The 22612-nt window shown below is 39.2% G+C and overlaps 2 protein-coding genes across 4 annotated transcripts in view; one reads left to right on the top strand and one right to left on the bottom strand.

Annotated features, from left to right (window-relative positions):
* mcph1 (microcephalin 1) overlaps nt 1-22612 on the bottom strand; it is a 37238-nt gene that overhangs the window by 6150 nt on the left and 8476 nt on the right. For all 3 annotated transcript variants that reach the window (XM_065959790.1, XM_065959792.1, XM_065959791.1), the window contains exons 11-13: nt 19013-19050; nt 17666-17828; nt 17509-17586 (exon numbers count right to left, since the gene is read on the bottom strand). In XM_065959790.1, coding sequence (XP_065815862.1) covers nt 17509-17586; nt 17666-17828; nt 19013-19050 — 279 coding nt within the window. The remainder of the gene's footprint in view (nt 1-17508; nt 17587-17665; nt 17829-19012; nt 19051-22612) is intronic.
* Nucleotides 18-15533, top strand: angpt2a (angiopoietin 2a). Its single transcript, XM_020654871.3, has 9 exons — nt 18-539; nt 5147-5302; nt 7163-7284; nt 7378-7616; nt 7936-8057; nt 8527-8628; nt 9321-9487; nt 11379-11509; nt 14051-15533. Exons 1-9 carry the CDS (start codon nt 276-278, stop codon nt 14215-14217), a joined length of 1470 nt encoding a protein of 489 aa, XP_020510527.1. The 5' UTR covers nt 18-275; the 3' UTR covers nt 14218-15533.

Here is a 22612-nt window from a genome sequence, read left to right as displayed (position 1 = left end):
TCAGAGGGGGCCATGGGCAGCTCGAACGAGTGGTCGGGGGCTTGATGAAAAAGCGAGCACATGCAGTCTGGCACCGGTAACCTGAGGGAATGACACACCAGCTCTAATTCCTGATGGTTTTTTTCTCCTCCTACCGCTGAGAGGGAATAAAAGGAATCTCAAGAGGACTTTTTTTTTTTACACTTGGATGCTGCCGGGGAGAGACGTCCTGCCACTGAGAAAACAAGTTCAAGAAAGTCCAAGGAGTTTCAGCTGTACTAATAAAACTTAAGAAGATGCTGAAAGTGGACTTATTAGTTTTAAGTTTCTGCCTTGGTCTGGGGACAGGATACAGTGCTGCAGGTAAGAGAGAGTATCAGATCCAGAACGGGCCGTGCAGCTACACCTTTCTGCTGCCCGAGCAGGAAAACTGCCAAACTCAGAGCAGCAACTACAACCACCCGGTTCAAAAGGATGGACCGGCGGACAGCGGCGAGTCGGCTCAGCGGCTGGAACAGCTGGAGATGACCATGGAGAACAACACACAGTGGCTGCTCAAGGTGAGCTCCTGTCACACCCATGAGAGAGACTGACTGAGACTTTCTGTAGCTGTAATTTAATGATGTGACAATGAGAGCCGCCGGTATCTGAGGACAGTGAACAGTGATGATGTTTTAGATCTTGTAACAAACTTTCCCTCTACACATGATGTGTAGCTCTTACTTCATTTCCATGTTTTAAATGATCAGACCAAGAAGGTAGCAGCTTTAAACCTAGATGTGAAATGGGATAATAATTAATGCAGTTAACTGATAAACTTCAGCCTGGGAAACATCTGCACAGTTAAACAGCCACACTGACAATGAATGTGTTTCTTATCTCACACAATCGATCAACAATCTAGCTGCAGATTTTTCCTTCCACCCGATGGGACAACTCTTAAGACTCAAACTTAAACACTCTTTTTGTGTCCATGCAAACATGAGTGAAGTAAAGCAGTGTTTGTCATGATGTGTGTTCTGTTATATACTGTAACATGCTGTCCTTAAAGCAACAATTTCAGCGATATATTTACATTTAGACAAGCCTGACAAAGAACAGACACTTTAAAAATGATTGATTTTTTCCCCACTTAAAAAAGAGACTCGACAAAATCAGATAAGTTGAACAAACAGTTGGGTTTGAAAGAGCAATTTTTGCATAAAAGGTGTTTTTCATCAGAGCTGCAAGACAAAAAAACAAACCATATTTTGTTTTCAAAGAAAGAAATTTCTTTAACAAGAGATGCCTTTGTGATCTTCTTTCATAAAGAGAAATGTCTCTTGTGATTGCATAATGGGTTCTGTGGACTGAAAGGGACACAAGGGATGCGTCCCCCCCCCAGAGTTATTACGAGTGAGAGTGAAAGATGTGAAGCGCCTCTTTCTCTATCTCCCTCTTTTTCTTCCTCTTCAGAGCGCCAATACAAATCAGAACTTTTCAAGAAGAGCCAGACAAGAGAGGAACATCTCACAGCGTGATCACTAAAGCTCCGCTTCACAACAGAAAACCCGCTCTGATCTGTTCCACAGGAGAGCTCAGAGGGCACGGTGCTTTGAAGCTCTTCAGGGTCGAGGCGACACTTCTCAGTAACTATCCGCGCTCACATGAAGACAGCCGCTCAAGTCCTGCCTCAGAATCAAAAAAAACATGTAGTTTCATATTTCTAACAAGCAAAGACGCACTGATGAGGAATGACGTGTCAGCACTGCTCTACAAACTTGAGCGTGTGGTTAAATGGAACACGATCTAATACTTAAGAGCTGTGGCGTGACTACACTGCATTCATTTGCACATGGAGTAAAGAATCTGTGAGAAAAAAAAAAAATCAGCTCGGTTGTGATGGTTTCTTTGGCAAAACTAACGTGATGCTTTTCACAAAAAGAAGATAAACAGAACAAATGTGTACGAGTGCGAGATATTTCACAATGCTCAAAAGTGTGATAGGCTACAAATTCTCACTTAAGGTTGTCAACACAATATTAGATGTTGTAGAGCGACGCGGTCTCAGCCATTGTAATGAATGATAGAAGCTATGAATATAAATATATAACTCACAAGACATTTACAAGCAAACTTCTGCACAAATCTAAATTGCACAAATTGTGGTATAATGGCAATGTTGCAATTTAAACAGTGTGTTTTCTTGCACTTTTTTGATAATTAAATACAAGACATTACCTGGCATTGGGTGCAGAGGACTTCTATTTATGTAGCTGTAGTGTAGAATTATGTATCAATCTCATTCCAGTTTTTCTAGTCTCATATAAAAATTTGAAATTCTGCTATCCTGACAACCCTATACTCACTATTTAATATCATATCTTACCTCGGCTCTGCAGGTACAAAGAGGGAAACGTACATATTAATGTCTATCAGTGAGCACATGTGCAACGGCCATTTCTATCTGAGCAATCTAAATAAAATGAATTCACCCAAAAAAATATTTATATTTACAATTTGTTCAACTGTGTAGCTGTCAGTTGGTGGAGACGTTGATACCTGTGTGTCCAAACAATACAACTGTAATTTGACAAAATGTGAGAGTTGGAAGGGTCTACATCAAATTATGAACCTTTGTAGTTCCCTGTGAAACCTAACAGGCAGTGGCGATTCGAGAGTCTGTTGGGGCCCTAGGTAAAAATTAACTAGGGGGCCCTTCAATCATTCACCATCATGTCTTCCAGTTTCCCGACGCGTACTCCTCGTCCTCTTTTTCCTGTTTCTGTTTTCTCTCCCATAGAAGGATACCGCCTCTTAATTTTTCATTTCACACTTTGATTGACAAACTTTGGTTTTTTTTCACAGCAGTAACACATACCCGTTAGTGCTGACAGTTGGGGTCCCCTTAGGGAGGTTTCCTACTGTCTTTGCAAGATTTGCACATTTAAGTCCCTGCTGTGGTTTAAAGTTTATCAGCCCCTTGGGCCCCCCTACTGGTCTGAGGCCCCGGGCAGTCGCCTGTCTTGCCTGTTGACAAGCAGCACGTCTGCTTAAAGAATGTGGAGGTTCAAGAAAATGATATTAATTGATTAATTGACAGATGGTATAAATAACTTGACCTAAAAAAAGAAGGTATAAATGAGTAATCAGATTTATAAGATAAATAACTTAACAAGGCCTCACATAAACATGCTAAGGATGTCTTCAGATAGTACCTTCACCCTGCTGCAGAAACATCCTTTTTTCTGCACATTATTTTGATGATATTGTAAAATGTTCCTCATCAGCATACACTGGTTCAGGCTATCCTGAGGTGTGTTTCACTGAGCTGGTGACGAGAAGAGAGGAACAGGATTTGCTGTCGCGCTCTCGTGTGAAAGAGGAACACAGTCATTCCTTACTGACGCCTCTGAGGCACACGGAGTAAACAACTGATTAGATCATTGGCTGTCAATGGGAAATCCTGCCAGCAATCCAAATGAAAAGCTTCCACCTCGCACACATCCCCGTGTGTATTCAAGAACATAAACACACACACACAGAGTCATGAAAGGAAGACAAACAAAATCAGCGCTGATTGCAGACGTTACTCCTATTAGCCATGAGAAAAATAATACTAAAATTGGTTTTGCGTTGACTGATTAGTAAATAACTAAAGTGACGACGCCGGCGTCCGGTTGTACACAGATGTCATACCGTCATAAAGGATGTAACTCCTCACTCAACACATCCATCCTGTTTACCAGTCGTGTGACCTGATTGCCGCTCAGGAACACCGTGCAGGAAATAACTTAATGATTGGTCTCTGTCTAAATATGGACATACTGTAAGGTAGACGAGAACGAGTCCTGTGAGGGTGAAGCACTGAGCATATCCCACTCAGAGAGCACCTTCTGCATACTACGGCTCCTTGAAGTTTTCCAGTGATTGAGAAGCTGAATTTTCCTCAGAGGTATTCTTGTGACACAATCACACAAAATATGAAAGATTATTTTCTCAGTTTGCTCGACATAATGATCAAACAAGATGTGCAACAGGAAGAATTTTCATCCTACCAAATGTGAAAACTGGTATAAGTCCTGTGCAGAGCAACAGTCCTGTGCAGAGCAACAGTCATCTTCAAGCTTCAACCATAATCAAATATCAGTTCCGTTAGTGAACTAGAAAATTAAGGTGTTAAATGTATTGTATTTCCCTTTTCATTACAATTAGAGTATGTCAGATATATTTTTATAGATTATATGATTTATGTTTATCAAACAAAAGTGTGTATATGTGTGTATGCATACATGAATGTAAAGTATGTACATCAACAAAATAATGAGTTTCTTTTAATAGAGTAAAACTGGCTCTCAATGCAGCAAGCATAAATGACTTTTTTCTTGAAGTAAAATGAAATGTCTTATTTCAAGAAACTTTACATGTACATTTTTGCTTGCTGCATTAGGAGAAAGTTTTACACATTTCAAGCGTTTCATTCTTTTCTTACAATATCGTGAGTTAAGATGTTTATCTGGACACACAGTTAAAAAAAGGGCAAACACAATGTGATATTTGTTTTTGCAGTTTGTTTGCTTCGTGTCCAATATGGCAGTCACCATTGTTCTTTGGGTTTTATCTTTTCTTCATTAATTATTTATCTACTTTTTTTTATTAAAATGTTCCAAATAAAGAACTATGTTGTAATAGTTCAATGGAATAGTTTCAAGGACTGGGTTCATAAAGGAATATTCCTGTGCACCTTTTGAACAGAAATATAGAGAAAATGATGGCAGTATAGATAAAGGACTGGATGCTAAAAGATTATTAATTAGATTGCAATAAATAGCAAATCAAGATAAGTGTACTCAGGGAACAATCATGAAATAGGATGTGCCTGTAAAACTGCATCATTTATTCATTTATTTATGCAGGAGACCTTGAGATTTAGAATTACCTTATTCAATCTGGAGTGATTCTTATTTACTTAAAAGCATGTTCACCGCAGGATTTTCACTCAAAGACAGAGAGTCTGTTCTGTCTTTTGCAATGAAAACATTTGCAGCAAGAGAACGAGCATCGTTGTCTCCAACATTTAAGAAGAACATTTTTGTGTACAACAAATGGTCAATGACACTAATCAACAACTCCAATAAGTCAGCCTCTAAACTTTCTAAATCTCATTTATTTCTCATTTGGGCTGCAGCTGGAGAACTACATACAGGACAGCATGAAGCAGGACATGGCCCAACTCCAACAGACGGCTGTACACAATCACACAGCGACCATGATTGAAATTGGAACCAACCTGCTGAGTCAAACCGCAGAGCAAACAAGGAAGCTGACCAACGTGGAGGCACAGGTGAGGCTGCACCGCACGCTGCACCGCACGCTACTTTAAACACACAGAAAGACAGTGTGCACATGCTGTGCAGAAGTACACTGACCCAGAAGACAAGTACTTGAGACTTATTTTCTGTTGCTTTACTCTGTGTACATTCCACTAAATCTTAAGCTTACTGATGCTAAAGTATCCCTGCAGAAAGTGCCATATAGAGTTACTTATTATTGCAAGAGCAGAAGTTAAACAGTCACAGTTATTCTCAGGATATTTTCTAAATAAACTAAAAAAGGCTCTTATGTCAACACTGCCATTTTCAAGATGTTTGAACAGCATTATGTTTCTCTATGAATATATTACAAAGTACCGTAATAAGGCAATCTGTGAATACACCTTTGATGGCTTCGGCACAAGGCAAATTATTTCTATTGTGCTCGACTCCAACAGCTTGAGCATATTGCATTCATTTGTGCCACATATACTTTCCTTTTATTGCATTAATAGACTGCATTCAATGATGTTGCTGCACAGAAAAACAGGCATGACTGTGTCAGTTTATTATTGTGGCTACACGTCAATGACCTTATGTGAGCCAACTGTACAGCATTTCCTGTTATTAGCACACTTGTATTCCCACAGAAGGGGTCTATCAGTTTGTCACAATCACACATCCGTCTGTTCAAAGACATCAACAGCTCCATCGGAGACACATAGCTGGGATCCATGTAAACAACCTGCTTTTTGCTGAGTTCAGTTCCTCCAAAATGGGAAATTGGAGGCAAGGTCCTCAACCCCGGGGTTTAGTTCAATGTGTCGGTCTGTGAAAACAGGTGGATTTCGAATGTTTCCCTCTATCAGGTATGTGTGCTGTTTTGGAGTATGGTTGTTCTTGTTCTGACATGTTTTTTCCATTTTGCAAAATGACGTTTGTTCACTCGAGGAGTGCAAACTGGGCTTTTGTTGAAATCGATCCAATAATGGAAAACAGAACATAATACATAAACAAACTGCCTGTTGACTACACTAAATATTTGAGGCTTGTTTTGACATTAAGGGCCAAAAAAACATTTAAGTGACTGTTTTTTTTTCCCAAACCTATTTATGAGAAACATATAGAGAAGTTACTTTACTGCATAGGACAACTGAAGAGAGACAGGGAATGTTGAGATGAGAGCATGGGGGACGACATGCAGCAAAGGGCTTCAAACCCATGGCTGCTGGGACGAGGACTACAGCCCCCGTACCTGGGACCTGAGACATATCCGCTTGGCTTTCTGGTGTCCCGCAATGTATTTTTCACTCCCTGCATTGTTAATTGTATTCTACATATGAAACACTTAATGGAGAATTGTCAGATGCAACTGCATGCTCTCAGATTTACAGTTTCAGTGGAACCTGTACCTGAACCTGTTTTGTGGACAAACGTGGCATTATTGGTGGCTCTCATAGGGCCTGTACCAAGAAGCAGGTTTTTCAGTTAGCGAGGTAACTTCAGCGTTGACGCCGGCTTTTTTAGTTCTATGAAGGTGGTTGCCATGGTAACTAACGCTGAACACCTAAACCTGCTCTGGAGCACCTTATGTTCTGGATAAGAGCTCAACCTGTTTGAATCTCCACCAACTGACCAATCAGATTTCATTATCATGGTGGTCCTCGAGCTGATCGTAAGTGGGGAGGGGGGAGGGGGGGTATAGAAACTGTGACTTTCCTTATCAGGTTAATAACCAGCTGTGTGACTGCTTAGTGCAATCTCTGACGTCAGGGTTAGTGAAGCCAGGTAACCTAAAGATACTCTGGGTATGTTTAACTTACTCCTCTGGTTGAGGCAAATATCATCTGAAAAGAGCAAATATCAAGAACCCAGTGATCTTTTCTTTTCAGGTAATTCATCACACAACTCGACTTGAGCGTAGACTTCTGGAGAACTCATTGTCAACCAACAAGTTGGAAAAACAACTAATCGTCCAAACAAATGAAATCAACAAGCTGAGTGACAAAAACAGGTAAGCAGGTATAGCTACCAACAATCTTGTCTGGTCTTGTGCACAAAGCAAAGAAGGAACTCTCTAATGAACCTGCTGCCTGCTTCTCCTCAGCTTCCTGGAGAAAAAGGTGGGGGACATGGAGGAGCAGAGGCAGGTGGAGCTGAAGATGCTTCGACAAGAGAAGGAGCAGCTTCAGACTCTCTTACTGAAGCAGACGGCCATCATCGGCGAGCTGGAGCAGCAGCTGCTCAAAGTCTCCTCCAACAACTCAGTGCTGCAGCATCAGCAGCAGGAGCTCCTAGACACTGTGAACAACCTGATTCAATCGATCTCCATGAGCTCAGCTCGAGGTAAAGACTTTACCGTGCAGTGTGATGAGGTATAACCGCAGTCTGAAACTCTATGTAAACTGTGATGGCACAATTTAATCCATACAAAGAGCCTTGCAGATAATACTCTGAATGTTTCATTACTGAGGTCATTGTGTGTGGTCGTGCTGCTGTATGGGATTGCACAAAAGGCGGCCACCTTATTTGAATTACCCAATTCCTCACTGTCAAAGTACGAAAACAATTAACATGCCTTTTCATGTGGATTCATCAAAGGACAGCGGTTCAATGCTCTACAAATGTCAAACGTCTTATTAACGAAGCTAAGTTCTTCCTGCAGAGACAAAGACGGTCATGATGCAGGACACTCCAAGAACATTTATGGACTGTGCTGCCGTCTTCAAGTCAGGGAACAGCCAGAGCGGAGTCTACACGCTGACATTACCCAACACGACTACAGAGGTGAAGGGAGCATGTTTAATCTATTCAGAATAACTATACCATAGACATTACAATGAAAAGCTTTCTAGATCACGACACGTCTAGCAAGATCACATTTATATTCAAGCTAAGGACATATCAGCTCAGAGAATATATGAGCACACAGGCATGCTCCAACCCACCCACACTTACACACAATAACACACTCACACTTCTGGAAGTGCTCAATAATCAGCAGTGTTTAAAAAGGCGAAGTATATAAGTAAAAATGTTCTCAGTCTTCTAATAATGATGTGAATGCTCGAGCTGAATGTAGGATCTCCGTAGATACTTTTCAGAGGATAACACTTGCCTTCACTGGATCCTCACATTTGTTTAAACCGAACACACATAAGACACAAAAGTCCAAATACAAATGAGTATAATTATTCACAGATCAATGAGCGAGAATTATTAACTACAGCATACAGCATTTTCCTTGTGTTTTAAGGCTTTCTGTGACATGGAGACAGAGGGAGGAGGCTGGACAGTGCTACAAAAGCGCTTTGATGGCCGTGTTGACTTTCACCGTACGTGGCAAGAGTACAAAAAGGTAAAAGCCATCAAGAAGGAATTCTTCTCTTTAAAAAACATAACCAAGGCTACAGCTTTCTTCCCTAATACACAAGACAGTGGCCAGTTTTGGTTTTGGCAAATGAGTTGGCCTAGTGAATTGTTGTAGTTGTTGTTGGAGACCATTCCAAGAAGAAGTCCAATGAGGCAAGAAAAAAAACACAACTACAAACACATGAATCCCAAGTGACCGCCATCTGTTTTTAAGAAAATAAAGCCAGTAGTGCACTGCCTTTACTTTCAATCTGCAGTTATTTTAGCTGTTTGCCAAGTTCGGCAGTCGGCACAAGATTCAATCTTAAAAAACAATCCCTAAGCTAAAATCAAAAAGGGGTAACATGAGTGAAAATAAGATTTCCAACACCAAGTAGGCTTTGAATGGTGTTATGCCAAAAAAATAATCTGAAATCTTATCTGAAGTTCATGCAAAATGATCAGTGGACACAGAACATCATTTGTGCCGGTTCTTTTATGACTACAACAATGCAAGCTCAGTTCTGGCATACTTCCTGTTAGAGACTCCAAGTATTTGTAATAGTTTTGTGCATCTGCTGAAAAGTATTTTGATTAAATGACTTTCAAAGTAATGTTATGTACAACCTTTCAACCTTCAAGCCCTTGGAGAAGGAGCTCAAACCGGTGTAATAACATTGTAATCTTGTGTCTTTTCAGGGTTTTGGAGAGCCGTCAGATGAATTCTGGTTGGGAAATGAATTTGTGTCTAGACTGACAAAGCAACAGTCCTACACACTCAGGATCCAGCTAACTGACTGGGAGGGAAACTCTGGATTTTCACAATATGACCTGTTTTCTCTTGACAGTGAGGCACAGAACTACAGGTATGTCATTTGAACATCTAAGCATTAAGTGTGTCTAATGATCGATGGCAGTTCTTAAATCTTGTTCATTTTTGCTAAAACCAAAGATATACTGTGTTGCTACAGCTATTATGGTGAAAGAATTCCCATAAACAACTGATGCCTCTCCAATACATAACAGTTCTTTGGATATCCACTCTCCTGAAAAATACAAAAATCCATTTCAAGCCAAGGAGAGTAACTGAGCCATGAAGTTCAAAATTTAGCAAGTCAGAGGTTAGTAAATGTTACTTATGAGAGCGACTGCTGTCACACATACCAGCTGATATATTTGTCTTCATAATTGAACAGCGGATCTCAGCATTGGGATTCAGGGACAGCATATATTTGTTACACAGATGATACATTTTCCATCCATACATGGATGGGATGTGGTCCACAAGTTGAGGGGTGATCTCATCACAGATCAACTGTGATTAGTTGCATCATCAATAAGGCACTATATGAGGACCTCGATTAATAATGATATCAAAATACAGCGTTTTGATATAATATCGATATAAAATCTTTTGATTATACATCAAGATATCAGATTTACTTAAATGTCTAAAGTTCCCCTACAAAAGGTAAAGTGCAGGATTAATGTATTCATTCACTGCATGTCAGTTTGACCTCTTATAACACCCTCTATCTTATCTTCTCTTAAATCAGTCAAACAAAACCCTGCTGTCTTCTTGCCCTTCTTCAATCTGTCTTTTGATCTATTAACTTGTGATCAAGTAACCTATGAAGTAGTGAAGCAGTGAGGCAGATTTTCAGAGAAACCCTCTTAGAGCATAGCTTTTCTAAAAAATTGAACCATTGATATTTGGCACCAGCGATGTGTAACTGTATCACGAGTCAGTGCAACGATTTACTGCCCTTTTTAGAAAATTAAGAAATGTGCAAACTCATATGCGACCACATAACCAGAAGCAAAATTCCAAGAAATAAAACACATTCTTGAATAAAGCATCCCTGAAGCACCATCTTTAGCAGAACTCGCGTGATGTCAGGTGTTCAATCACATTTTCAAGCCTGAATGGTGACCTGGACCTGCTGTTTTGTAAGTGGTTCAATTAGAAGGTATATTGAAGCGTAATAATTAAACACAGTTAGGCATGCTCTTTGTTCGCAGACTAATGATTAGAACATTTTGATTTCCACATATTTTGCTCTGATTGGATTAGCACTTATGCATTAAAAAAAACTTTCTGCATCACACTCATTTCCCTCCTGACAACTATTTTCTTTTTTACTTAGCCCATGATCATAATTGCTGACCCACTACAATTTCAAAGAGAACATAGTGTAGGAATTCCTTTCTTTGCAGTAAACTTCCTGGTTTGAATGTACTGGCATCGACCCAAAGAAAATGCCATAAACCAGTAAGAGTTAGAAAAATAGGAAATACATGAAATGTCTTGGATTTCAAGCATACTGTCGGCACCTCTTGGCAATAACACAACCTTCAGGGGTATTTTCTTTCTTGAACCTAAGCCGATTTCAAGAGTGGAAAGGATACTTCTTTTGAATTTCTCAAACAGACCTTGAAATGTTCCAATTCAACACAGTCCATCTATTATGGTCCATTTGGAGTTAAGCTAATCGACTCAGTAATTCTAAACAATTCCTACAAAATGAAACCGCAAGGGGCTTAAGATTTTGCAAATCACGTACACAAAGTCGGTGTACAAATCTGTCATGCAAAAAACTCACACTGCCTTCTGTTTAAACTCCCTTTTTTAAGATCCAGCATGATGAAGGTATGGCCAAAGAATCGCATAAATGTGTAGGACGCTGCCTTTTGAGGAACAGCAATCACGGACTTCCTCCTCCTCTTCCTTCATTTTTCTTTTTTTCCATTTTACAGGATACACCTTAAAGGCTTCAGTGGAACCGCAGGCAAAATAAGCAGCATTGGGCAGCCGGGAAGTGATTTCAGTACAAAGGATGCAGACAACGACAAATGTGTGTGCAAATGTTCACAACTGACAACAGGGGGTAAGAAACAGATTAATTAAAACTACTTTTTTAATACTCGCAATCCTTGAAAAAAGTTAAATAACGACGTCGACTTGTCATGGCACTTGATGTTGAACAAATTCCCACCCACCCAAATCTTGGCACTTCCCCCAAAAATCTTCAAGGGCATCTTAAGCGCTCCCGTACTTTTGTGGCCGGGTCAAAGAGCACAATTAGCTCAGAGTTAATCACTGATAAACTCATTGGGGAATTCAGCTCCTACAATAGCTGACATTAATAGCCTGGGAACAGAGCTTTTCCCTCTCTCCTCTTGTTGTTTAAAAGTCCTCCTCCATTCCGCTGAAAGTGACTCCGCTGCCAGAAGTTTGTCTCCCTTTGTATTAGGGTCTGCCAAGTGAGCAGGAAAGCATGAAAGCTCTTACCCTATCCCTTTTTTCCCATGAGGGGTCTCCCACAGGGGACTCCATTTGCGCATTATGCACAATCGTGACTGAGTGGCACTGACCCAGTAAACAGAGTGGAGCAGGATCTGTCATTATGAATTTAAAACCACATGCTTTGAATGAATAGCAGTTTCAAAATCATGTGGTTAATCCACATGTTGAAATGACGGCTGAGAAAATACATACACCAAGCTAGGGTGCATCAAAATCAAAAACAACCACTTATTGGTGCCTAAATGACAGCCTATTATAAAGATCCATATTGACATTTTCCTCATGCACTCCTGACAATTTGTAGACAATTGCAGAACAGCCATTTTCAGGGGTTCAATCACACTTGTCTATTACAGCAGGAGATTATTTTCCCTTTAGGGCAGGAGGGTTCTGGTCTCAAGTCTCAAGAGGCTGGGCATGACGTAAAAAGTACACAGCAGAGGAATAACTGATTGCACAGTATAGGCGAACGAGTGTAAAAGAATATGCTGGCAACAGAAAAGAGAATGAAGCAGAAACCTGAAGATCACACCGGTTTTTTACAACCAGTCACTTAATGTAAACTTCAACACCTCCTGCCCACTCGCTTGTAGTGAACATTACAGACTGTGGTCACATATCAGCTCACTCCTTCTCGCTGACTTTTTAGTAGGGCGCCAGCAAAGAAATAGAACAGGCACATTTTTTTTTTGGGCTGTTCACGTTCACACATGCAGTTTATCGAAACAATTTTAGGAAACGTGTGATGGTGGTTATTGTTGGTTTAAATTGTTTTTTTGTTGGTTTTTGTTGGGGGCTCGTATCCTCCCAGAACACACTTAAAAAATGATAACTATCTGGAGCACTTGTATAAAGGCTACAGTCCTCATCCAGTGGTCGCAGGTTCAACTTTTGGTCCTTCTGGTCCTCTGGTGCATGTCATCCCCTACACTCTATCTCCACACATTTCCTGTCTATCTTCCACAGTCCTATCAGATTAAGGCAAAAGGCCCATAAAATATTCATAAAAATAATATGAATATGACTAACAAAGGGACCTAAACCAAATAGATGTCTGCGTGTGTCATCAATAATTAAAGCAACCAATATGAGGAGGGGCCGTTTGACTGTCACTTCCAATTTTTCCCTGCAAAATATGAATTATACGTTGTGTCACCCTGACGGAGCTGCTCGTGTTGGTGCCATGCCATGAGATCATCTGAGCTACAACGACAAATGCAACATGACTAAAATGGGCATGCATGCAGGTCATTACTTAGCAGCCATTCAACTGTGTTCATAGCTTGAAAATGGATTTGATGCTCTAAGAAATCTCATCAATCTCCTAAGCTACATGAACTGTTACTTTACAGTTTATTAACTCCAAAGGGTTAAGTTTTACAGAAGTGAAGGAAGCCTCAGTTTTTTTTTGTTTTTGAGGCTCAAATAGCTCCAAAGCTTTCTTAATTCTAAGACAATACCGTAAAACTTCAAATAAAGGCCCATTCCAAATTAAAGCCTAGTCCCTTTTACTGGCCTGGTGTTGCCATACGTTATGACAAATGAAGGCAGGTTTCAGTTAGAGGAACTATGCATGCAAGTTTGTGCATCAAACATAAGGAGAAAAGCACCAAGTCACAAATAATAAAGATGAGCTTCAACATCTGTCAAAAAAAGATTGAATAATGCTAGAATGTGTACCAACCGTGCAGCAGAATACTCTTAATTTGTTTTACCAATATCCTAATTTTATGAATTTCTACATAGGTTTACATACGTTTTTTATGCAAGTAATTAAAGGCCTGTCTTGCATTGACATGTGCCGCTAATGAAGGCAGGATCATTTCATGAACTGGAGCAAATAAAAGCAGAGGTTATTCATTCATGTTTTACGTTACATGTGCATAAATGGAGTGTAAAGGCTAATAATCATCTCAAAATGTTTAGGCTTTGAGAGTGGCTTTACAGTATATTGGACTTTTTCCTAAAGCATCATCCGGTAATCATGTTTCAATTCCTGGCATATAAAAACTAAAGCCAGTGAAGAATTATATCTACAGAAAAGAAAGTAATCACCATCCCTGGTTGAACTTCCCTTTTCGACATTATATTTAAAGTGATCTTTTTTGTTTTGATGCTGTAGGTTGGTGGTTTGATGCCTGCGGCCCGTCCAATTTGAACGGGATGTATTACCAACAAGGCCAGAACTCAAATCGCTTCAATGGAATCAAATGGTACTACTGGAAAGGCTCGGGCTACTCCCTGAAGTCCACCACCATGATGATCAGACCGGCAGACTTCTCGGGTTGACTTCTCGAAATGTAACTCAAATTCTGCCCGACAAACAGCAACTGTCAACTAGACCAAAATTAAAAAAAAAAAACTCTCAAGGGAGCCAAAGCACTTAATGATGATATGTTTTTACAAACCTTTGGAAGAAGATATGGTGCATGTTTGTGGTTTTAGGATGCTGCAAAAATTGTAAATTATGGACCATTACAAAAATATTTCGACTGAAATTTCTACCTAAGACTGAGAAGTGAATAGATAAGTATCAGTTTAGCAGTTATACTGAGTAAAAACTAAGGCTGGGAATCTTTGGGTGTCTCACGATTAGATTGAGAATCTATTTTCAATTCAAACGATTCTGGATTCATGATTCATGATTCAAAGTCTATTTTTGAATGAGTACAAACTTCAGGATCTACTCCACTTATCTGTGAGACTGGCTGAATTTCTGGCTGCTCCATTTGGCATTCCACTGAGTTAAAGAACTAGCCTTTGCACTTTGCAGGGAGTGACTGATTAGCCCAAAAAATAAATATATTTTGGAAGTTATGAATCTATTTAAAATCTCAAAAGATAAGACTAAATTATTACAAAAATGTTCTAACGAACGAGAGGACAGACTGTAGTCAGAGTGAAATTACATAAATTAGATTTTGGAAAGTTTTAATGCAGGTCATGCGTCCACAGAGAGGACTTCAAATAAACTGTTAATGCCATGATATAAAAACAGAGACGATGGTACAACATGCAGATTAAGAACTGGATCAAAGTATTTGTAAAATATGTTCTGTAGTTTCTTTTTGTTGGATGTTTAAAATGTAAATGCGAATGTAAAGATTATAGAAAATGTTTCTCCAGAGAAGATTGTATGTATTTGTTGTTTAATTTATATGTAGATTTTTTTCTAGTCAGATATTTAACATTATTTTAATGATGGAGATTTGTTACACACCCTGAGAGGAAGAGGAATCCTGTTCAAATTATTTTACAGAAACTTTCTTTGCAAACGCATGTCGACCATTTTACAGACTTTTGGGAATGTATTCGTTTTATTTATATGTTTCATTTGAGACTATCTGAGGAAGATTTCTCCCAAGTGAACACTGGATTTACATTTATTTAGGAGTGTGACTGTAATGCTCTTCCAGCTGTTTATACCTGAAGTTAAATATTTAAGACGTCCACGAGAGGCAGAGCTCCTCCGCCTTTTTGTTTCACAACAGTCCAGTTCTGCACTACAACAATGTCATGCCTGGTGAAATGCACATGTGCCAGATGTGAACAACTATTCAGCTATTTTCTATCATTTATAGGAAATAAATAAAAACTTTACAGCCTTTTGAGTTTCAATTTTCGTTATTTTCCGTCTTTAATCCAAGTTTATTTACACAAAGGAAACTTAAAACTGCAAATCACCAGAAGAGTGATAGCAGTTTGGCTAACAAGTGAGCAAATTTAAATAGACACCTATATTCTTTCTATTATCATGTTGTCTTTTAGGACTGTCAAACAATAACTTTTTATACGCTGAATTTGAACATTGAACATTTTAATTTAACGTTTGAAATTCCATTATTTCGCAGTTAAAAATAAAAATTGTTTGGCTTTTATTTTGAATTTTTTGTACTGTCTTAAGATGTCAGAACTCTACTTGCTGTTTGAATTCAAACCTGCTTTTATTTTGAAATAAAGTAAATGCCTACTGGTGGATAAAAAGTTACATCTACTGAACTACGGAAAAAGAACCTCGTTATGGCTCAAAAACTGAAGGAAAATAAACGAAAGTAAACGGTTAAAACTTGATTATAAACAGCACTGTGACTACAGGGAGACACTGCAGAGGCTTATCTACGGTGCATCTTAAGGGACAAAATAGCATTCAATTAATTACTATAAAAAAATGTATGCATTCATTTTAGAACTTAATTAATGGCGATTAAGTTAATGCTGTCAACCCAGGAAGAGACCTCAGTGGTTTTGGATTTTTACATTTTATTTAAATAATGATCTGATGAGAAATAACGAGAATAAAAGTATAGTTACAGGAAAACCAAACATGTGGTTTGCCAGTTAGAGTTAAGGCACGATGAAGGCCCGTGGGGACATTAAAGTACTTTGTCAAAACAAACGACATCATGTAATATCAAGAGGAAATGTGTCGACATTCGTCTGCATCAAGACCTCACAGCGACAGGAGAGTCCAGAGATTCATAAATGACGAGTTCAGGAAGAGGCAACGTTCCCAATTCACACAGGATGCTTCAGGAAAAACAAGCGGACTGAAAATGGATGACTGGTAATAAAAATTAGCAGGTTTCCGTCTAACTGCCTTGGCTCTGGATTTACAGGCTCTTTTATCAGTATTGAGAGTCAGAGGGGTTTTACTCTAAGTCTGATTGATGTAAAATAAAATGATTTATATAAAGAAACTCTAATCGAATGAGCCCTGATCATCGCACATCAGCAAGTTTTCAATTTTGCTATTAACAAAAAATCTGATATTTCTAGTCCATCCTTGAGTTTAGTTTTATAAAACAAGCATTATAAGAAATACTGAACGGGTATAGTTTGCTTTGCGTTCTGTCCCGATGCAACAAATACAAATATTGTTGCAGCCAGACAAAATTTTATTTATTTATCGTTAAAGATCGCAAAAGAGCCAAACATGAAGACATGAGCAATACTTGTTTGAATTATTGTTTGCATTGGGCTTATTTTGGTTTTAGCTTTTGTAAATTGATTTGTGATGTTTGTGCCTTGTTCCTCCCTCTTTGGATTAGAGCCGCTTCATACCGTCTGTGTTAAGAGATAAATGAGACCTGGGGGAGGCTGCTGAGAGTGGGGAGCGGAACAGTTATTCCACTGCAAAAGGCAGCAAAGATGAAATGATAGCGACCTGATTTTATAATGTTTTTGATAAACTTTTTTTTATTTTAAATAAATTCATAAGTTTACTTTATATCTGCGGCTACCTTTTTGTTTTTTGATAGCTCGTGTGTTAAACCCGCTCAGGAGTGCCTCAGGATCATCTGATATATAATCATCTTGTCCGGGAATAAAATGACTAAAATAAATCAAATATTTGATTTTAAGTTGGAATTTATTTTGTGACACATGAGGGAGTTATAAGGCATCACCACCTAACTTACTTATTTGTTTAATTTAAAGATTCCATGCTTATCTTTTCCAATTGATGGGCCTTTAACATCAATACAGCTCAGGGGTTGTACTTGTGGAAAAGAGTCAGGGCAACAGCAAGTTTGCATCTGTGCGTCGGACATTTAGTTCTAATAGAAGATTACTGGGTCTGACCTGTGCTGCGGGGAATTGGTCTGAAAGTTCATACGGTTCCTCTGGAATCCACTGCCGTTGCTCCAAACACCAAAGTATCTATCCGGGGAATAAAGAAATAAAACATTAAAAACAGTCATCAATACAAGTAAAGTACAAAGTCATGTAAAGTACTTACCCATTCAAATGAGAGGATCCAGCAGCCACGAGCTATCCCCAGCAGGATATTGAGAGTCCGCCGGTCACCCCCAGACACCACATGAGTCGTGCTCTCACATACCCGGTCGACGATTGAGAAACCACCCAGAGATTTCACCACCTGACTCACCATTTGCTGCTTGCTGAGAGAGGTGAAAGGAGAATACAAACTGTCAGAACAGACATCTGAGTGTTTTTTTGTTTTGTTAGGGCTGTAAGCATTAGGTAATTGCGATTAATCGCACGCTATTTTGTCCCTTTAGGGACACTGTGGACAACGCTCCACAGTGTCTCCCTGTGGTCACAGTGATGGAACAGAGTCTAAAGTAAAATCCACCTCATAACATCAAACATTTCACTTTGTCACCGTTCTTTTGAGTTGTTTTTATTTAGTGTTTGATCTATAACGAGTTCATTTTTCATGGTTAAGTAAATGTTGTAACCTTCGATCTACAAGGAGGTCCTCACTTGACTTCATTTCAAAATAAAAGCACAGTTGAATACAAACAGCAAGAAAATAACTCTCAGCTTCAGACAGTACAGAAATTCAAAATAAAACCCAACCCAATTTTAACTTTTGATGGCGAAATTATGGAATTTCAAACACTGCATAAAAATGTGATTAACTATCTAAATTTAGCGAGAGATAAATGCAGCGTTTAAAATGCATAAGTTAGACAGCTCTAGTGTTTTTTTCTACCACCAACACATCAAAAGTAATGAGAGGAGACAAACAGAGCTCAACAGTTTGCTCCACTATCTGAGTAAGCTACCTAAGTGTGAAACGATGGAATATGTAGAAGACTTGTCTGATTGGTGTGGCCCACTGTTACCATGGAAATGTTACCTCCCCTGCAAACTCCGACTATCGGGTCTACCACTGACATTCTCGGAAAAACACACTAAATAAAAAACTACCATTTATTACACCCTTATTATCAACAATCTAAAAACTAGATTAAAGATAACTGTAGAAAGAAGGTCCAAGGTTCAGAAAGAAGCGCGCGAACATATTGTTTGTTGGGTCTCGCTGGAATCGCAATGGACTGTGGGATGCGTAGTTCCTTCACGCTTGAGTACAGTCTTGTACCTTTGCCTTTTTCTCGGTTTTCATTATCGTTTTTTTGCGCTGAATCAAATGTTTTATTTTCAGGTTGCTGGTTGGCTCGGTTTCAGGATTCAAAATATTCACATTAGGATTTTCTGAGATGTCAGTGGAGGTTTTAAATGGGGAAATTAACTGTTGGAAACCAGAGCTGGTGCCTCAAAAGTGGCCGGTCACAGTTGAGCTCTATAGAAAAACTTCAAAAATGTTTGCGGTACTTACTCAGTGGGCAAGCTCGTCATGACCATTGTCCTCATAGCCTGAAAAACAAACATAAACACACAACTTATGGAAGGGTATATAAAGCATAAGCATCACATGCTTGAGGCTGGATTAATAGAGGTCTGTTTTCAAAGCTTTCACACCTCTTCTATTTCTGGGGAGTCGTTACATTCACATTTGGCAAACAAATAAGAGAGAAGTGGAACAACTGGAGACCACAGATGAAGCTTATTTTTAGTTTATTTGTAGGACAAAATAAAGGCGTGAATTCTGTGAAATCTATGTGAAGAATCAATTTGAAGAACACAAGATAATTATGTATGTATAAATACATAAAAATACTCAGACACCAGGAAATAGAACGTGTTTTATGTTTCTTTTGTGTGTATGTATTGTGAGCAAGTTAATGAATAATAGAACACAGGTAAAAGGGTCATTTTTCAAAATCCAGACGGGCCGTGCACCTTCAATAACCCCGCCGGATATACAGCTGCATAGAGACCAAAAAGGAAATCAAACACCAAGGCCATCAGCCGAGAAAAACATATTCAGAATCACTGAAACGGAACTGTAAATTTGCAACCTGATGACTGCCGCCAATGCAGCCTCGTACTTTGGGCCCAATTCAGAAAACTATCATCAGCACAAACACCTGAGCTGCCACTGAGCTCTCTCCTGACACACTCTGATGTCTGGCCGTGCTGCTGGAAATCACAGGCTGATTCCTGCTGAACAAAGTGCCTCCAAATAAGTCGCCCAGCTCCTCCCACAGCAGTCAAACCCCGTATTATGGCCGATAAGTCATGGAGCTTGTTACAATCAAACACAGATTGATGTTTTCCTGACACGAGTTTCATATTCAAGCTCCTCAATGATCCAGAACGAGGTTGTAGTCTACCACACAACTAAAGAATTGCAAAAAGGGAAGACCATAAAATCTGCTAATTTGAAGTCTTTCAAAGGAAGTCGAACAACTCAAAACATATGGAGCTACTCTAAAGGTTCCTCAAAGGGGACTTTTTGTTGTGAACATGTTCTGGCAGCAGCACAAGAAAACAGGCAGTGAAGAATGAGACTCACATAATGAGCCTCTGACAAAGAGCCGGTGTGAACGGCAGCACGGCCTCCGAGCAGCAGCGCTCCCAGCACAAATGAAGGAAATTCTTCACCGTATGACTGTGTCTCCTCCATGGCTGCTACTTAAAACAATGCTTTTCAGAAAACTTAAGTGACAAGAGGATCGCGGTTCTAAAATTAGGGAGCCATTTACAAATAGCAGTTATGAAATGAGTAATAAAACCAGACGGAGCCGTACTTTTAAATACCTCACATCATTAAGCCTGAAAAATACAACACAGCTGCTGTTATGTGCTGTGGTGAACTTTATCAATTTAACCTTTCCTGAAGCGCAAACTGGAGGAATCCTACAAGATGTTCCTCTTTATTTTATTTTTTAACAGTTAAGCTAACCAAATTTCACCAGATTTTTCAAACTTCCAGGAGTCATTTTATTTTTAATTCTAGTGCAAAATAGATTTTTCGAAGTGAAATGTTGTGTTGTTGGACAATTTCATAGTTTCCTTACGTAAAATTTCTGAAATACAGACTGAATCCAGATCTCTGCTTGGATCAGGATCAGATTTCGATCAAAGTAATCCAAATGCTACTCAAATATTTTCAGCAACACAAACTGGGTAAAAAACCAGGATAATCTTACCCAATTATGTCATCCCTTTTTCTTTTAAATAACCCGATTTCAAGATTTGATCCTAACCTTTGCTTTAATCTTGTTGGATTATTTTTTTAACAACCGTGCTGAGGGGATAATGAGGGTCTTAATCAGCTCAAGCATTAGAAAGAAATTACCTTCAGTGGTAGATAAAGAGAAGTAGGAGTGGATAAGGAGAAGGGAAAAGTTCATCATGACTAAAGTATGACCTTAAATGAGAATTGTAAAATTTTACAAGGGAAGTTTGCAGACCATCAGGGACTACAGCCTCTGAACATGGGGCGCACAAACTAACCACTCAGCCACCTGCACCTCACATCTACATTTTAAAAAGGTTTTTGTTTTTGTTGAATTATTGCATTTTCTACATATTTTTGCAAATTTACGTCAACCAAAACACTCTGATGATAACCTAAAATAAGGCTTTACATTTATGGCAAAGAAGACACCGCCAAACGTCCTCTACTTCTATCATCGAGCATTTATAATGTTCTGAAAATGAACAAAAACTGCCCAAAAGGCGGTTCACTTTTGTATTTAAAAACCTGTAATCTGAGTTAAAGTATTTCAGAATCCTCCTATTTTTTAAGTTTAAATGTAACTGCACATTTTCCCTGTATTGAACCACAGGCGAGCAGCATGACATGTGTCCTACTTGACTTTCCGCACGTTCAAAGATTTGCGAGCTGTGCAGGTGTGACCCCGTCAGAGTCCCCGTCATGGACGTGTGTGTGTGTGTTTACCTTTCCATTCATATTTGCCCATTCATCTTTTATCGTGATCTTTCCAGAACAAAAAGAACAACTATGACATCTCTGTGATCAGGCTACAGTGGAGTCAAACCCATGACCGACCCCGAGGGGGGAGATGATGTCATGTTTTTGCCTTTTTTTTTTTCAGCTACAGCTTGTTGAGGTTACCAGCGTAACGAAAACACAGCCCAGGTGCATTTCACAGGCGAGGAAGTTGTACACTACCATCACAGAGGCGAAAACACAGGAAACCCTCAGGAGCAGACACAACCTCTTGTCTAGATGCGTCAAACACAGACAGTCATGGAAGTGTGTGACCTTATGGAGGAAATGCTTAGGAGGGGAATCTCGCACACACAGACTATGGTGTTTAGTTAACTTTGTAAACTTCCTATATCAAAGAAAACTACGAGTGTCACAGCGTTTTGTCAGAGTCTGCACCTGCATTAGTTCAGAAAGATTAGGTCAAAGCTCAAGTGAATGAATATATTTTAAAGAACACAGACAAAATGCACCTAACAACATTCACATTTTGTTTTCTAATAAAGGAACACATGAACATGAACAATGAAACATTTAGACTACCGCCAAAATGTTCACAGAAAGGAGGAAATATGTCACATTAAAACATGACAATGCATGTAGCCAAATGAATTTGCAAAAAGATTAATATTTAGGAACGCCGATAGCCTTGCGGTTACGTTGAACGCCCAATGTACAGAGGCTATAGTCCTCGCTGCAGCGGCTGTGGGTTCAAATCCGACCTCGGACCTTCACTGAATGTCATCCCTCTCTCTCCTCCCAACATTTGCTGTCTCTCATCTGCTGTCCTATCCAATAAAGGCAAAAACGTCCCCAAAAAAAAACTAAAAAAAGAGATTTATAATTAAAATTGTGTTATCCAATGTCACAGAAGCATATGTACTAATCCAGTAAGCTTCCTCCTGCTGAGTTAATACCCCTATAGATTTACTCTTACTCATGCAATGAACATCGCTTCATATGTAAAATACAAAGTAGATGTCATGCATACAGGTTTTTGCAACCCCTCTCCCTGACTGGAGGCTTTTACGATTAAAACGGAATCATAAGACTGTGCTGGGCCAACCTATTTAAAGT

This window comes from Labrus bergylta, chromosome 10, assembly GCF_963930695.1.
Source record: "Labrus bergylta chromosome 10, fLabBer1.1, whole genome shotgun sequence".
Classification (NCBI taxonomy): Eukaryota; Metazoa; Chordata; class Actinopteri; order Labriformes; family Labridae; genus Labrus; species Labrus bergylta.
Note: the sequence above shows the minus strand (reverse complement) of the source record. Positions and strands in the feature narration are given on the sequence as shown.

Coding starts and splice junctions, on each gene's coding strand:
- angpt2a (XM_020654871.3), top strand. CDS start 276: ATGCTGAAAGTGGACTTATTAGTTTTAAGTTTCTGCCTTGGTCTGGGG. Junction 9,488..11,378: donor AGTGAGGCACAGAACTACAG/GTATGTCATTTG, acceptor TCCATTTTACAG/GATACACCTTAAAGGCTTCA. Junction 11,510..14,050: donor TTCACAACTGACAACAGGGG/GTAAGAAACAGA, acceptor TTGATGCTGTAG/GTTGGTGGTTTGATGCCTGC.